General features: G+C 32.0%; 1 protein-coding gene across 1 annotated transcript; it reads right to left on the bottom strand.

Annotated features, from left to right (window-relative positions):
• Window positions 1-5,601: 5,601 nt before the first annotated feature.
• Window positions 5,602-18,579, bottom strand: LOC103577767 (probable serine/threonine-protein kinase nek3). The gene is made up of 4 exons (XM_053742054.1): window positions 18,575-18,579; window positions 17,115-17,595; window positions 14,112-15,494; window positions 5,602-5,640 (listed from the first exon to the last, which is right to left on the bottom strand). The coding sequence occupies exons 1-4, from the start codon at window positions 18,577-18,579 to the stop codon at window positions 5,602-5,604; spliced, it is 1,908 nt and encodes a 635-aa protein (XP_053598029.1).

Here is an 18,579-nt window from a genome sequence, read left to right as displayed (position 1 = left end):
GATCTAACTTTTCTGCTCGAGCTGTAACCTGCTTCAAGTGTGGGGAAAATGGACACATCGCACCGAACTGTACATCAACGAGGAACAACAATTCAGGAAACAAGAGTAACAACAGCGTTGAGCGGCGAGTCGATTTGTGTACCGTTGCAGCCCCAACTGGTAATTTATGTCATCTCGGTGAGTCGTTTCCATATCGTTTTGATTCGGGAGCCGAATGCTCATTAATAAAAGAGTCAATTTCTTTGAAATTTTCGGGTAAAAGAATGTATGAGCTAGTTATGTTAAAAGGAATTGGTAATGTTGGTGTTAGTTGCACAACACAAATTTTATGTATTGTTAGTATTGATGGATTTACATTAGAGATACTTTTTCACGTTGTCCCGGACGATCATTTAAAAAGCAACATTATGATTGGCCGTGAAATCTTAAGTTTAGGTTTTAATGTAAATATTTCTCATGACAGCTTTAGTATTTCGAAAACTAAAGTTATTAATTTGTGTCATAAATCTGAAGCTATTAATATAAATGAAGTTGATACTGATTTAACTGAAGATGACAAGTTAAAACTAATTACAATATTGAGGGAATTCGAAAACTCTTTTATTACGGGATTTCCGCGTACCCGTGTTAATACTGGTGAACTTCAGATTCGTTTGACTGATCCTAATATTACAGTACAGAGAAGACCTTACCGACTTAGTGTAGAAGAAAGACAGATAGTGAGAGAAAGAATAGATGAGTTACTACAAGCTAATGTTATTCGTCCTAGTAATTCTCCGTTTGCTAGCCCGATATTACTAGTTAAGAAAAAGGATAATACGGACTGCTTATGCGTTGACTATCGCGAATTAAATAAATATACCGTGTCTGATAAATTTCCTTTGCCACTAATACTTGATCAAATACCAAGACTTAGGAAAGCTAAGTATTACATCAGTCTTGATATGGCTAGCGGTTTTCACCAAATTCCCATTCACTCGAAATCTATCGAACGTACGGCATTTGTCACACCCGATGGGCAATTCGAATTTTTAACAATGCCTTTTGGGTTGAAAAATGCTCCATCTGTTTTTCAGAGAGCAATATTGAAAGCTCTAGGTGAGCTCGCGTATTCTTACGTCGTAGTTTATTTAGATGATGTATTAATAATTGCCGATACAATAGAGGAAGCATTTGAAAGGCTTCAAATAGTCTTGAATATTCTTATAAAAGCGGGATTTTCATTTAATTTTGCTAAGTGCTCTTTTCTTTGTCACGATTGGAGATCGTGATGGGCGTAGGTACGATATTCGTATAAAGTATAGTGAATAAAAAGGTACTTACATTGATCAAGGACCGATCCTATGACCTGGGCTCACGTGACCAAATGCTCAGTTTATTCTATTTTATATTTAATTCGCGCCCACACAATATTGTTGAAGACAATATTGATAAAACCCAAAACGATTTCCAATTTATTATGTGACTGATCTAATTTCACAATCAAACGTCGAGCGGTAAACGTAAGATTGTGTACCCCCTACTGTGAACTATCGGTCTGAGCGGCTAGACAGGTAGTAAAATAAGGGATAAAGGAAGGTGGGTTGCCGAAAAGCCTCGTGAAGCTATTATCTCGTTGTTAAAGTAAAATTGTCTGATAAATAATGTTTTTCAAATTTTTTATGTTAACGAGTATTTATTTATTAAATGACTCAATATTCTCAAAATACAAAAGGGGTTACAAATGGCAATATTAAGAATAGTAAATATAAAAGCAAATGTTTCATGCATATGGGTTACAATTATTTCAGAGTATATAAAAATAAAAATACCAAACAATGGTTACAATATTCAAAAACTTACCCTAAACAGGTTTTGGTGAGGTGTCAAAACTGTCAGCAGTTACACAGGACACTTATTCACGACGCGTTCTCGCGGTCAATTAATGTGATTTTAAATTTATCGAATTATTTATTTATTTAGTCTACCTTGTTGTATAAGCTTCAATGGTTATGCGTTTTTAAATCTCTGTAGGTTAAATTAAAATGAAGGTCTTCGCGCTTTTCGCGGTAAAATAATTTCAATGTATTCAAATTCTTCGCGTCTTCGCGGTAATATAAATTTATAAAATCTTCGCGTATTTTTCGCGGAAAAAATATTTCTAAATATTATTCAAATTCTTCGCCTTTTCGCGGTAAAATATTCTTTAAAATCTTCGCATTTATCGCGGTAAAATATTCTTCGATTCTCCACGTTTCTCGTGGTATATTTCAATATAAAAATAGAATGAATGAAATTAAATGGATTATAATAAGATGAAGATAATCAATGCTGTACCGGTGCTAAACGGTTGATATTAGTTCACGACTTACAACGATCAAGGACCAATCGTACGATCTGGGCTCACGTGATCGGATGCTATACGCTAATATCGCGTTGATTATGCTTCTGAAGCTAGTAGAAAATAATATACCGATTATACGAGTGCTTACGACGATCAAGGACCGATCCAATGATCTGGGCTCACGTGACCGAATGCTCAATCGGGATATCAATCCTCTAGCCACGAACACCGTCAAGTGTCCGGAGTTCGGTAAGGTTCAGAGTTTGATTCCCAAAAAAACTGATGAGCTAAAGTCCATGGTCTTTTTATATGATCCTCGCATATGAAAAGTGGTGGTAACCAGTTTCCCATACGAGAGGACTCGGACTCGCCCGAAAGTTCTAGGCCCATGCACACGTGTGATCCCTGGGAAACAGATTTTGACTATTAAGAAGGCTGGCGCCACTCTGTCGCTGAGCATGCCCGTGTAGGAAACCATAAATTTGGAGGTTTCCATTAGCTTTCTCTAATTTCCAAGAATCACATGCAGGTGCGCATGAGTTGGGTGGTCTATAGGTTTAAGATGAAAAATCAAAGAAGACTACCGCTTCTATGCTTAGATTAGTTAAATGGGAACGGATACATAAATTTTAAAAGTACGTTAAGTAAAAATGATGAAATTTCCAGAAAGAGAAATATATAATACGCGTGGTCCATTAGTACAATACGACCTCATTGTAAAGCGTTGACAACGCTCAGGTAGGTATATTTGTCCGGTACGACTTCTGGCGTCAGTAAGTTGGCGTTATACATAAAAAGGTTTACGTACAGGAGGTTTTAGTGTGTACTTATCTTGGAAGAGAGAGAAAAAAAAAAAATTAAAAATTTTTGAATGTAGCAGCCGTGACATCTTAAAACTTCTGTTTCATATCTTGGATATGAAATAAAGGACGGAGACGTTCGTCCAAACCCTCGTAAAATTAACGCACTGACTCTGCTACCTGCTCCTCGGACTGTGACACAACTACGACAATTCATTGGACTTGCTTCTTATTTTCGACGATTTGTCCCCAAATTCTCACAGACAATGAAACCTTTATATGCACTTACTTCAGGTAAGAAAAATATTGATTGGACAGAACTACACGAAAATGTTCGTCAGAAAATAATTCATATTTTAACTAATGAGCCGGTTTTAATGATATTTGACTCTGATTATCCTATAGAGTTACATACTGATGCTAGCTCGGAAGGTTACGGTGCTATTTTAATGCATAAAGTAGATGGCAAAAATAAAGCGGTAGAGTATTTTAGTAAAAGAACAAGTCCTGCCGAATCGAGGTACCATTCCTATGAATTAGAGACAATGGCCGTTGTCAAATCGATAAAACACTTTCGTCACTATTTACATGGACGCAAATTCACTGTCGTGACCGACTGTAACTCGTTGAAATCCTCACAAAATAAAATTGATCTTAACGATAGAGTACACAGGTGGTGGGCTTATTTACAGGCATTTGAGTTTGATATAGTTTACAGAGAAGGAAGTCGCAAGGCCCATGTAGATTTCTTTTCTCGAAATCCAGTACCTGAGTCTCCAGATCGGATTGATAAGGTTGAACAAAAGCGTGTTGATCTCGCTGAGATATCTGATGATTGGCTCCTCGCTGAACAACGACGTGACCCGGAAATTTCGGAAATAGTCACTAAGTTGGAAAGCGACGGGCTATCTGAGGGTCTCGCAAAAACCTATGAGGTTCAATCTGGTACTCTGTATCGTAAAATACAAAGGAAAGGGGAAACAATTTGCTTACCAATTGTACCGAGAGCGTTTCGTTGGTCTGTAATTAACCATATCCATGAGTCCATTATGCACTTGGGTTGGGATAAAACGCTTAACAAAGTTTATGAGTACTACTGGTTCGACAACATGTCTAAATATGTACGTAAATTTGTCGAGAATTGTATTATTTGTAGACTTTCTAAGTCTAACTCAGGTAAAATTCAAGCCGAGTTACATCCCATACCTAAGACTCGCATACCATGGCACACTCTTCATATGGATATTACAGGTAAACTAAGTGGTAAAAATAATAGAAAAGAATACATTATTGTTCTCATTGATGGTTTTACTAAATTCGTCTATCTACATCATACACGTTAAATTGATTGTAATAATGTCATCAGGGCCTTAAAATCTGCAATATTTATATTCGGTGTACCTTCTCGAGTAATAGCCGATCAGGGCAGATGCTTTACCGGAAAAGAATTTGGAGATTTCTGTAAATCTTAAGATATAAATTTGCATCTGATTGCTACAGGATCTAGTAGGGCAAACGGTCAGGTAGAGCGTGTTATGAGCACAATTAAATATGTTTACCGCTGTTGAGACTAATAATCGTTCATGGCAAGAAGCCATCGGTGAGGTTCAGTTAGCATTAAACTCAACTATTAATCGTGTCACCAAAGCAAGTGCTTTAGAATTATTGATCGGTAAAAAGGCAAGACCATTTGGATTATTAGTGAATGACAACGAAGAAGAAGTCGATATCTCTAATGTAAGACAGTGTGCAATTAACAACATTGAGGAAAATGCTAAATATGAAAAATTAAGATTTGATAAAAATAAAGCTAAAGTAAATACGTTTAAAGTAGGAGATTATGTTTTAATTAAAAATGAGGAGCGTAATCAGACGAAACTTGATCCAAAATTTAGAGGTCCATTCGTAATAACAGAAATACTTGATAGTGATCGTTATAATTTAAAGTCATTAAGTAATAAAAGAAGCTATAAATATAGTCATGATAAGTTAAGAAAAATGCCTGAGAGTCATATTCCCAGCGAACTGGATGTATGTATTGACGATAGTAACGATAGTTCTATTGATTATGAATGTAGTGACGATGCACAGAGTTCTAAAATAGGGACTCTGGAATTAGTAACCACCAGTGACGCTGAGCACTGAGGGCTACAGGTCGCGGACCTGGTTTGTTAAAAGATCTTATGATATCACGCACATGCATCAGACTGTAGTCGTAACTGCAAATTGATTTAGTCGGTTTGATCAGGGCGCGATGGGCAGCTGATGATGTGGCGGAAACAGTTGTGGCAACTGTATATGTTTTTACACTGTATGTGGCATACAGGCAGAGCCTGGAATAGTGGGCGTTAGCTGGTGGGAATTGTAAGATTGTATGAATATTTGGCAAATGGGAATTATGACTGAGGGATTTTGCATAGTATACGTGAACTTAGTTTGTGGTTTCAACTATTATTGATTATTATTGTTCTAATTCTATTATTGATTAGCGATAAAATTTCTGTTATGTGGCTGGACCTGTAAATGAATCATATTCGCAGATAAATCTAAAATTGTAATATCTTATCACAACATGGAACTTATACTCCGTTTAACATGGCATGTTTTCAGAGACACCCGAGGACGTGTGATTGTCAGAATGGCCGTGTCGGAGATAAAAGTATAGCTGGGTTTTTCCAGAGACTTTGGAAAGTCCCAACTACATTTTAGTTTATATTTTATTTAAGCAACAATATTTAGCAATAATATTTTACAACTTAATCGGATTGGGAAATTTTTTAAGCTTGTTGTAAAATATTTTTATGGCGGTAGGCTTAGACTTGGAGTGGCATCTGTTCACCAAACGTAGCCACGGTCAGAGGATAGTAAAATAGTACAATATAGAACGGAGGAGTTCGTTTTGGGTCTTTCAGGTAAAGACAGTAGTTTTTGGAGTTCAGAGGGCAATTAGAGTGACACTGCTGTTTGAGCTTGAGTCGAGAGCGTCTCGTATCCTGCTGACCGTGTATTCGTTCTCAAGTCTAATTTTACTGTCACGTATATTTTGTTTACTCTACGATTGAGTTGTATATTAAATTAGTGAATACTGCTGTACCGCGTGTATTATAATCCATATAATTATTTGAGTGTAGTTATTGTAATATTTAGCCTATAGTAAATATTTACTATTGTGTAACTTCGATCTTAGTTTAAATCATACTGTAATACTTGAATTATTTGTAATACTTTAATCAATTGTGAAATTTCCTCGAGAGTAATTTTGTGTGTGACGATAGTTACTTTGTTATTTATCTGATATCTTGTTGACTAAATAAAAATGTCTACGAACAAAGGTGTTACTAATGATGGTACTAAGAGTACCTCTCAACTACCTGCTGCCCATCCGACATGTATATATATATATATATATATATATATATATATATATATATATATCTCAGAACATCAGTTAGCATAAATCAAGCAATTATTAAATCGCACCGCGAAAAAGAATATATTAGAAAGAAATATTAAACGAATGTTTAACTTAAAAATTAAAAAAGAAAAAAAAAGAATTCCTTTAAAGAGTTATCTTTATTTCCTGCATAGGAAAATAAAGGAAATATTAACAGAAATAAATTGCAAAAGAATAAAAGTGTTATTGGTTGTGAGTGCTAAATAAAGTGGTAACTCATACTTGTGAGCATTATTATAAAATACAAATTTATATCTAATAATATTAATCAGTGTAAAATTTCGTGCAAAATTTTGAGTGTAATTAAGTTATGATTAAGATAATAAAGATATTCCTTTAAAGAGTATCAGTTCTATTTTCTTTCAAGAAATTTTTATTATAAATCTTGAATTTGAATTTAAAAATAAAGGAAAATAAGTGGCAATAATTTCTGGTGCATTATTCGTAAAATAAGCTAAGTAGTAAATCACCACCTCATCCCTCATCCGGAGGCTGCCGTCATCGAGAGCTAGCAGGCAATCCAGTATTCTACAACGCGGAAATCACCTCAAGGAAAAGAAAAAAAAATATATACATACATATATTTACATATCAGTGCAAAGGTAAGACTGTTACAATTGACCTCTTTTCTTTCTCCAACTTTAACAATTTTTCCAATCAGTCTCAAAGATTTTAAGAGGAAATAAGGACGCTATAAAGTTTAAATCGTATGTATTGACCTAGCGCATTTTATATTCATCTACTGTAATGATAACTCTATTTTTTAAGTAAACTAGAAATAAATGAAAGTTCACATCGAAACGTATCCCAAAATAAATAAATTAAGGCTTGAACTAAACATTTGAGCCGAAAATTGCATTGGTTAGTCCGAACGCCTAATCCACGCAACCAAACAAATAAATAACAGCCGGACATAACAGCATATACACGCATCAAATTTTTTCTATTCAGTTGGATATCGGTAAGAATTCGGAAATAATGAAATTGTGTTGCTTATTTATCATCTAGAATAGCACTATACAACAAGATAAAAAACTTTTTTTTTTTTTTTTTTTTTTTTTTTTCATACTAAAACAGTAAATAAGTATATGCACGAGATGTAGATAGTCATTATGTGAATCACATGTCAAACAAAGAATTAATAAAGTAAAAATAAAGAATATAAAATAAAAAATAAGTACATAATTATAAATATAAATCGAATAAGAAAACAAAGTGTATATACAAAAGTTACAAAAAATTCGTATGCAAATGGATCTACTCAGATACCACCAAATTTTGGCTATAGCGAAGACTTTATCATTTCACTTGTATCTCTTAATGCAGAAATTGCAAACAATAGATATGCGATCAGTAGTTAAAGTAACTTCACCAATTCAAATATTACGAAGTTTGTCTTTAAAATGACACATAATTGTTTTGTACTTTCCACAGAGTCCAAAGTACTAATATATTTGCACAAATTAACACATTAGCTGTTAGTATCTTAATAGACAAATGATGCTTTTCAATGAAAATAAGCATTTGAACAATGGGCTACAGGTCAATACAAAGATTTTGCAACTTCGAAATAAAAACTATCGTAAAGTAGAAAAATTACGGGTTTTTGACGAGAAGTAAGGCCCAAAACAAGCGTAGTGCTTGTCCACTGAATAGAGAAGTGTTACGTGCCAGCCTGCTTATTATCAGATGACTCTGCCAATTTTAAATCTAAAATAATAAAAGACCGACCTGAAACCTATCAAATCGATATATTTCAATAATTGTATTATTAATAATAATATATTTCCTTTTAACGTATATCAATAAGCATGCATCTAAAAATAGTCAAATAGATAAGATATTTTTAATGCATCAAAATCTATATTCATCTCCGACGATTTCTTTAAAAGAATGTCGAGGAATAAGAATAGATAAGAACGATTATACGATAAATAACGAACATCAAAACGATAGAAAAATAAAAACTAAGTTTTTCCGGAAATATCTGAAAACTTTGGGTAACATCGTTCGACTGCTGACGCAACTACATCAGCATCGAACGATGATAACAAACTTCCACTTTTCTCTAGGGTGTTGGCTCATGTAAAAATTTAAAAAGCCGAAGCCCGATGCATCACTCTCGTTACTCTGTTACTCTTACGCTCTCAGACATTATTCAGAAATTATAACAGTACGGTTTAGTACACGCAAGTAAACTCCTGGATTAATTCAAATATACAATTATTTTGACTCAAAGTTATTTGTCAAACAGTAAATGTATAACTCAAGCGTATTTTCAACTAAATTCTTTGGCTATTCTATTTATATGAATAAATCTAATGTATTTATTCTTTAATCAACGACCAAGTTATTTCGAGCTCTCAAGAACTACCCATGTATCCGAAAATTTAAAGCCACGTCTTAATTCAAATAATCCGCGCTGGCAAATCACAAGCCGTCATGACTCCAGGACGTGACATTTGGATCTCATTATTTTTTATCTGATTTTAGAATACTCCTCTCCGTCAAGTCAGACAACTGAAGTCCAAGAACCAGGTCTAGGCGTTGCTAACAAAATCAGGGTGCCTCAACATGAAGATTTAACGTTTCGGAAAAGAAAAAGAAAGCCCCAAAAGCTTAAAATTCGAAAGGTCGGAATAATTGAAAAAAAAAAAAAAAAAAAAAAAAATATGTCAATGTTTGAAAAAATTGAATGTATACCATTGATGATAATAACAATAATAATTTGTAATTCGATTTGTATTATAATTTGAAATAAAAATATATATCAAAGAAACAGAGGAAAAAAAAAACAAATTTCTGAACTATTTATCCACAATCTTTAAATTTCAATGTCTGCATCTGCGTACTTTCATACCGTGAATTGAGGCTGGTAGATTTTTTAACATCTTTCTTTTTAAATACTGAGCGATTACAAGTATTTCCAAAGCATTTCGGATACCCCTGCCAAAAACTACTATGAAATTGATATGCGCATTTTGTACCGTATTCATCCACTCCATACCCACCTAATTTTACTCTGTTCAGTATTTTAATTTTACGATCCCGTAAAGCATGTTTTAGTTTGATATTTTTTTTTTAAGCCATGTAAGCCATTCAATAGCGATTCTCGATTAATTATCCCCTAACCTATAACCTATACGCGGTATTATACCAATTTGCTAATTTTTAAAAAGTTACGTCTGTAAAATAGCATGTAAGTCAATGCTATAGTTGCACATTCTGAAAACGGACAAACGTTGCCACATTTTAAAATTAAACTACGGAATTTATCACATGCTAACATCTAGTCGACAATACAATATAATTTCTTCCTTGAAATTAAATAAATTATTTATTCCGACTCTTTCATTATACCATTATGAAAATACTTTCCTCTCAGTCGCACTCATTGTATTGAGACTATAATAATTTTTTTTAGGTATAGGACCTACATAATTTTGATTTGTTGCGACATTAAATAAATGCGGGAAATACGCTTTATTTATTCGATCTGAAAGACCTAAGGTTTTAGGTAAAGCCGCTAGAGCTATAGGAATACAGTTTAGACTATCAATAAATTTAATTTTTTTCTTATTGAATTCTATTAACGTGATACTTGTACCATTTATTATAGTATCTATATCATCATATTACTTGGTGATAATTTTAGTGGGAATGGACTGGACATTAAACCCTTTTGCATTATGTGCTATGCATACAACTTTTTTACAATTTTTTTAATTTAGTTAATTCAAAAATATAATCTACAATTTCTTTAACACAATTCTTACCATAAAAAATGATTTTACATATACCGCAATTAATACGAGTTACTAGATTAGGATTAAGATTTAAATATTTATTGTCACAGCATAAGTTACAAACAGCTTGTGCGATACATAAAGTAGGTATGTGAATATTAACGGATGCATTGCAGCTTATCGTCTCAACGTGTTTTAAAGTCATAGTAGAGAAATTTTGCGTACTTTTTTAGTTCTTCCATAGGTTTAGCTACAAGCATAAAACAAAGACCACCTGTTTCACATAATTTATTACAGACATTACACATAGTCTTACCACACTTATACCTAAAAGTTTTTGGAATAATAAACATTTCACATGTTAAACAGCACTGTTTATTTCCACAAACTGATTGATTACCTTAATATAATCCCGGTTGCTCATGACAATTAAAACGCTCATCACTGTAAAATACACGAGTACAAATATTAGTTTCTTTCTTACGGATTTTACAGGGTCGATATAAATACGCTTGTATTGATTAGTACTCATAACTCTTCCACATATAAAACTCCAATACTGGCAGCTCAAACATAACAATTGAACATAACTGTGCAATTAAGTGCGGGTGTACGAGTATTTGACCTTTGAGTACGTTACATTGAGAATATTTTTGCTATGCATCATGGTCTCGTATATTTGGGAATGATATTTGGTGATATAGTGAACCAAGTGATAGAATTTTTGAGAAAATATCCGTCGAATTTGTAATAATGCTTATGCAAAAAGAGTATGTTAGTAAAGCGAACAGAATGACAGAATTTTAAATCCTAGAAAATAAATATATTAAGCGGCGTGGTAATCTGTTTGTCCAATATCGGTAAATAAACGACACTATTGAAGCTCATCATAGTAAAATTTGTTTGGCTCGTGGTTATAAGGTTTTTGGGAAATGTTTGACGACCTTGGGTTGCGAACTGCAAAATCAGTAAAAAACAACATCTAGTTTTATTGGAGATGACAAATGGAATGTTATGGTAGCTATGTAAGATAAAATGTTCAAAGAAAGTTCCACAAAATCATCGTACATTAATTATTTATTGGCTCATGGTGGCATAATTGGTCCTAATACTGTAGCTAATAAATTTTTAAGAGAACCTGCATATTTCCTACCTGACAAATACACTCCAGAAATGAATTATAGAATGACTAAATATTTTCGTAATCCAAAGAATACTTTGTATATAATGATAGTCGATCATTCTTCGATATTCCAGATGAATATTTTAATCATGCTTAACATGTTTAGAATAGATTTAATCTAAATACACTTGTTGAATATTCAGATTTATATTTAAAAGCAGATTTCTTATCACTTACTGATGGATTTGAAAATTTTGAAGCAGTTGCTATAAAAAACATGGATTCGATCCTTTACATTATTACGTTGCGACGGGACTTGCTTTTGATGCAATGCTTAAACTCGCAGAGTTAAAATTAGAATTATTAAACGATACTGAGATGGTATTATTTCTTGAGAAATCTATGAGGTAGTCTTTCTGAGTATACGATAACGGAAACCGTTTCTATTTCCACTACGGAAACGCGAACAAAACGTAGAATCTGTATGTGGTCACCTCGAGTAATAAAAATTATTAGTAATAATAATCATAAATATGACTTGAAATAATAAGTAGTTATAAACAAAATAATAATGTGTCTGAACCAGCTCCTCAGGCTGAGTTAGTGCACGAGGGCACCAGTCCGTTTTTACAAAACGGACAAAAGATATAAAGTTTCAAGGGAAAGATCACGGAACAAAATCTTGAACGGAAGGAAATTTTAAGCGTTTAGTTATTAATCAATTAAATATCGCTTAAGGTTTTTAATAATAATATACACGCAAACTAATACTGTCAATCACATAGCAAAATGCTAGGTCACCGAATTAAATGAACTTTTTTTACTATTTAATTACTTTATTACGGCAGTTGGGCCAGAACAAATTTTACCAAAAAATTTACGAAAAACTCGTCCTACTTTTACAATATCCCGGTCCTCTCTAACTATTTTTCACGTTGGTTAATTAATCCAGAAGTAAATGCAGTTGAGTTGGAGGATACTGATGATGATGATTATAATAATAATGATATTGAGGTTGACAATGATGTTTCATTAAGCAATCTTATGACTGACTACAAGAAACAATCTACATTAACAAAAGTAAAATGTAAGTAACTATAACATTAACTTTGGTTTCGTATGATATGATAATAACAGAAATATCTTATTATTTTAGCTTGTAAACAAATTGGTCAAATACCATGGATATCAGAGTAAGCAAAAGTTGTCAAAAACTATTTCGAAAGAAACATTCAACTTAAGAAAACCTCTAAAAAACAAGAGTGTGAAGAATTAATAAGAAACCATCTAGACTTATTTAAGAATAAAGATTGGATTCGCATTAAAACATACGTTTATAATTTATATCGTGAAAAATAGAAAGTAAATATTTCTTTTTTACAGTTACATCAACTTTTTTTATTTGACAAAATAGTAGTTTAAATGTACCTGAAGATCGGAACGTTTTTTGTAGAATGAAAATAAAAATTCAAAATAATAAGTAAAATAGCTACTGGATCTAGACATCTGAAATGTTTCGCATATCAACTGGCAATTGCAGTATTGCGTCTGGATAGACATAATATATGTCTCAGTCCCTTAAGTTTGAATCAAGACACTTAAGTCCTTTACTCGGGTAACGGAGGCCACGTTATTCGGTGTCGAGCATGGATAGGGAACGGGGGAGTATATATATGTTCTTAATTTTAGTAATAAAAATGTCAGGACTTACTATTGCTGTTGGCTTTATTGAAATTATTTGTTTAAATTGTACTCTCTAATGGATGATCTGGTGGCTGGACAAGCTTGGACCCTTTCCGGATTGTTGATGCTGTTGGTTGGCGGTGAATTGTGCGAAGGTGGTTACGTTGTCGGTCGTCTCCTTTGTTTGGTTGCACTCTCACTGAATTTAATGTTTTCGCGATATTCGAGCCTTAAGGAGAGATTGCGAAAAAGAATAGGTTACCGAGCGGATCTTACGACAATTCTAATTTAACTTCTTGATAAGAAGAAGCCGATTACGAAAAATGACTGATAATTTTTCCAAAAACAGAGTTTTTAATTTAAAAAATGAAGAATATGCGAAAGAAAGAAAATTAAAAACGTAAAAAATTATAAACGATAACTTCCGGATGATATATAATAAAAAGGAGAAACTAATCGTATGATTCATAAAAAAATGTTAAATAATTTTTTCAAATTTTCAAAAGAATGTAACAAAGAAAAATCAAAAGTAACTACTGATACGCTTAGTAACAAAGGGGACTGTATGACTCAGGTGAAAAACTTCTTGGGATAAGAGAAATAACTAGGTTAGAGGAGCAAGGGACTAGATCTTATAATGGAAATATTCCTCTAGCAGGGATGCCTAATAACAAAGGGGAAAGTATGACTCATAATGGAAATATTTCTCTAGTAGAGATGCTTAGCAACAGAGGAAAAATTAATAAAAATTATTACAAGGTATCACGTATAGTTTTTATATCACCGGATACAAGTAAGCCACGACAACTATCGGGTAGCAACTTGTTAGCTAATTGTGAGTAAAGTGACAAGCCGAACGATTCTGACTATCTGATTTTTTTTTTTTTTTTTTTTTTTTTTTTTTAATCGCTTTTAAGTATGCAAAAATGTTTGATGGAGGTGCATGTGCGCTCTTTGTTATTGTTGGAATTGAAGAAGGTACTTGGGGTAGTGAAACCACTATTGTTGGCTCAATTTTTTCCGTTATAATATTACTAAAGACCTCATTTCTTGTTTCTTTTTTTGTTTCATCATCAACAAACATATTTGTAAAATAAGTGTAAGATGTGAAATAATTTTTTGCTTCAAATTTCAGTAAATCAGTAACGACACTAGGTGTAGGACTTAGTTCAAGTATAGAGAATTTATTGAAACTGTTTTCAATGGTACTCTTATAATCTTCTAGATCCTGCAATGTCGTTAAACCAGCTTCAGTTGTTGAGTCTTCTAGAGTAGTAGAAGCTTCATAAGTTACCGAATCTTCTTCAGGCACTAAAATAGTTGAAGATTGAACAGTATCTTGAATTTTTGTTGAAGTAATTGTTATATCATTAAATAATCCAGCAACATCACCAAATATTCCATCACGTCTAATAGTCTGAGTTATGACATTATTTTCAAGAACTTCACGACTAGAAACACTTGATGTTCTTTCTTGGAAGGATGTCGTCAAATAAGTCGTATAAAGAGTTTTGAAAATAAGTTCTATTTCTTCTGGTTTTGTTGTTGAATCTTCATCTTCGGCTTTAGGACTTGCTTCTGAAGGCGTTGAAAGAGTTGTCGTCGTGGAAACTGATATAAATGTTGTATCTACGGAAGGCATTGTTGTTGATGCCGTGTACATTGACGAAACATCATTAGTAGCACTTAGTAGAATTGATTCTGTAAGATAAGATACTTTAGAAGAATTAACTTCTCGTGATTGAACAGATGTCGTAGTTAAATCTTTATTTGTTTCATCAGGAATAAAGAAAGTTATGAAATATGTAAATGTTTTATAAGCATTAGAAGGTAGTAATCTTGTAGCAAATTCAAGTTTTTTACCATCATTATCGATATTGTTTTTAGCTGATCCTCCTGTGACACTACGGCCTTGAGGATCATTAACAATATCATTAGGAAAATCTCGTTTTGTTTGATTAGTATGAGTAATAGTCAATGTCGATGAGTCCTCCGTTGTTTCTTCCAAAGGCGTGGTAAGTTCATTATTTTCAGAAGAAAGTGTTTTATCTTTAGTTGGTAAAGTTGTTGTTGTTGTTGTTGTATCAATCCCCATTGCTGTTAAAGGTTCTTCAGTTTCTTCCTCAGGCTTAACTGTCGTATCATAAGTGATAGTTGCTTTATCAGGGAAAAAATATGCATTTGAAGATGGATGAATCATCTGAGCATAATTAGTACAAACATAAGTACCATAAATAAGATTCTTATAATAAGTTATCGTACCATCTAATGATGTTGTTGAGTCAACAATTTTGAGTAACCCAATTGGCTTGAGACTTTCTGTTTCAGGAAGTAAAAGCAGAAGTGTAGACCCGGAAAAAATGTTCTTATAAAATTTCACAAAATTTTAGTACTAACATTTTATAAAATTTTATACTGAAAATGGCATAGTAAAATTTTACGGAATTTTATAAAAATTTATAAAGTTTCATAAAAATTTATAAAGTTTTGTAAAACTTTATAAAATTTTACCAGACCATTTCCAGTATAAAATTTTGTAAAATTTTATAAAATTTTATAAAATCATTTTTCTTTTCCGGCATGGGTCACCCATCCAATTCATGTCCCTCCTCAATGCTGCTCAACATTTGTGATCGATGGGTTGTAGTCTGCTCCGTTCGTCCATTGGCCACTTGTAGTTATCAGAAATTCGTTGCTGTATTTATGATTACACATGAATTCTTATCCGCTAAATTTCATAGTATTAATTTATAATAATATAATAATTCGCACATTATTGCAGAAATAACTGGTTTTTCAAACACGATCAGGTTAAATTGTATATAACTTCACTTATAATTATATATAAAAAAACGATTTAAATAGTTCAACGATCGATTGTTTGATGGACATAAAATTTTAAAATTAATTAAATTTATTGATTTTTAATGATTTATGTTTTTGAATTAATAGCGAAACTTTTGAACTTTTTCGTAAGTAATGAGGATTTAATTTTAATTGATGGTTGATAAAATAAAAGTTTATTAACATTAAAATTAAAATTGCCACATTATGTAATATATATATATATATAAATATGTAGGCGAAAAGGAAGGCGGGGGTAGGCAAAACGAGGTACTCCCAAAATTTTATGAGAAAAAAATTTTATTTTTTAAATGTATTTTAACCATTCCAAAATTGCTTTTGTAAATATAATTGAGCATTATTTTGAATTTTTTTCGTTGAACTTTTCCAAAAATCGAATATTGGTCGAAAAATGTTAATGACTGTTGTATTATGATAAAAACTATTAAAATTTTTTTTACCTTCCTTTGCATTCAATAATTGTGCAATTGTATATTACACACCTAGAGAAGTAAAGTAAGAAATGTCTCAGATCTCATGTAATTGTTGGCCTAGGCGAAGCCGAGGTCAACAAACATGTGATCTGAGGCTTTCTTATTTACTTCCCGAGGAGTGTATACTATTTTTCTCGTCGACGGAGGCGGCCTACATATTGCCCACAAAAATGGAACTTATTTTTTTTACTACCATTGAAAATTTTTTCTATTTACTTTGAATTTCTAACAACTTTTCTAATATTTTGTTATAAACTTTATAAAATTGTGTGAAATTTTATAAAATTTTACGAAATGCTGCCCCACACTAGATGCAATAGTGACATCAAATTCTTTAAAGTTTTATGAAATGTTATAAAATTTTATCAAATTTCATACAATTATATAAAATTTTATCTGATTATTACTTCCCTTTTAAGATCTTACCATATAAAATTTGACAAAATTATATAAAACTTTATAATATTTTATACAATTTTATAAAATATTATACAGTTTTATAAAATTACATTTATTTATTACGTTCTTTACTCAGATCTGACTTTATGAAATTTTATTGAATTTTTATAAAATTTTGCTCCGAAATTTTATAAAATCTTACAAAATTTTATAAAATTGTATATTATTTAATAAAATTTTATAAAAACATTTTTTCCCGGGGATTTAGATGATGATAATTCTTCAGGTTCTTCAATCGTACTAGGAGTTAAAACACTTGATTCTGATTGTTTACGGCTATTAACAGCATCCAAAAGAGGATCGGCTGTTTTCCCATTTCGTATAATACTCGTAGGTTGAATCGATGCAACACTTCCATCACCAGGTCTTAAATTCGCATCACCTGTAATCTTAATTACAGGACGAGCAGAAGGTGTTGGAGCTGTGCGGGGTGAAAATACAATAATTGTGTCACCAACAATCGTTATAAAATCGGTAAAATCATAGTAAGCTACTGTACTGAAAGATCGTGAACTTTGTTTTTTAGCAATTAAACGAGATGGTTGTTTAAAAATTTTCGGTACCCTCGGTTTGAAATTTCTTGTTTCTTTTTCGTTATCTTCATTCGAGCCAGGATGCCCAATCAGCTCATGCTTAACTGTATAAGCTGGTAAATTATAGGTGTGCGTACTTTAGCAGATTTAAATCTTTGATTATCGGTATCAAATTCACGTTTTATTTCAAACACATCATTTTCTCGGTCATGAGGCTCATTCGAGGTACTCGATGATGATTATGATGATATTTTATTTTAACGTTCAACTACGCGAAAAAAATTTTTTATTTCCTAAGGATTGATTTAGTGAAAAAATCTCAAAAACGAGTTTTTGTAAGATGACAGATTATTTATTATCTACGTCTATATATACTCTAGAAGTGTGGGGTAAGCTAATCGCTCCGAATGTTGGAACCATTTAAGAATTTCCAAAAAGAAAAGTTTTTATTTCGAATTTATTTTATCCCGAATTGGCTTTTTTGTCCATTTGTAATAAAATAATCTAGATAATAAACACGAAAAAAATTTTGTTTTGCCGAAATTTTTAAATGCTTACGATTGGAATGATCAACTCATCCCATATTTTTTTCTAAAGGAAAAATTTTTTTTTTGTTAGAAAATGATGTTTTCTTTTGCCCCACTCTCCCTGACATAATTAAACATTAATAATTAATAATTAATAAAAATGAGCTGTCAACACTTAATCCATTGCTTAAGTTTTTTTTTCTGTTTTCTTAATTATTTTTTTTTTAATAACTAACTTATTTACTATTACTCGGGATTATTTGTCCTAATAGAGAAAAAAAAATAATTCCTCAAAATATTTACAATCTAATTGATATATATATGGGTAATTCCGTTCTAACTGTGATATTCAATGTCCTGTATTGCTTGTTTTTAAAGGTCATTAATTAATAATCAATCGATGAAATTTTTGTGTTAATTGGATAGTGATGAACATATTTCAACACGATTTTTCTATTATATAACTTGCCACTCTGAGAAAACTTACAATATATCACTTGAATGTCAGTACCATGTCATGTCCATTTCCAGAATTTACCTATAAATTGTTAATTTCTTTTGTCGCTTGAAATGATTTAAACTAATTACCTCAT

Source organism: Microplitis demolitor, chromosome 9 (genome assembly GCF_026212275.2).
Source record: "Microplitis demolitor isolate Queensland-Clemson2020A chromosome 9, iyMicDemo2.1a, whole genome shotgun sequence".
Taxonomy (NCBI): domain Eukaryota; kingdom Metazoa; phylum Arthropoda; class Insecta; order Hymenoptera; family Braconidae; genus Microplitis; species Microplitis demolitor.
The sequence above is the reverse complement of the archived record's forward strand: the minus strand, read 5'-3'. Positions and strand labels throughout refer to the sequence as shown.

Bases quoted from the DNA above. Each gene is read 5' to 3' on its own strand.
- LOC103577767 (XM_053742054.1), bottom strand. The intron at 15,495-17,114 runs GTTTTTATAAAA...AAATTTTATAAG, and splicing joins CTAAATCCCCGGGAAAAAAT to AACATTTTTTCCGGGTCTAC. The intron at 5,641-14,111 runs GTACCTTCTTCA...ATTCATTTACAG, and splicing joins TAGTGGTTTCACTACCCCAA to GTCCAGCCACATAACAGAAA.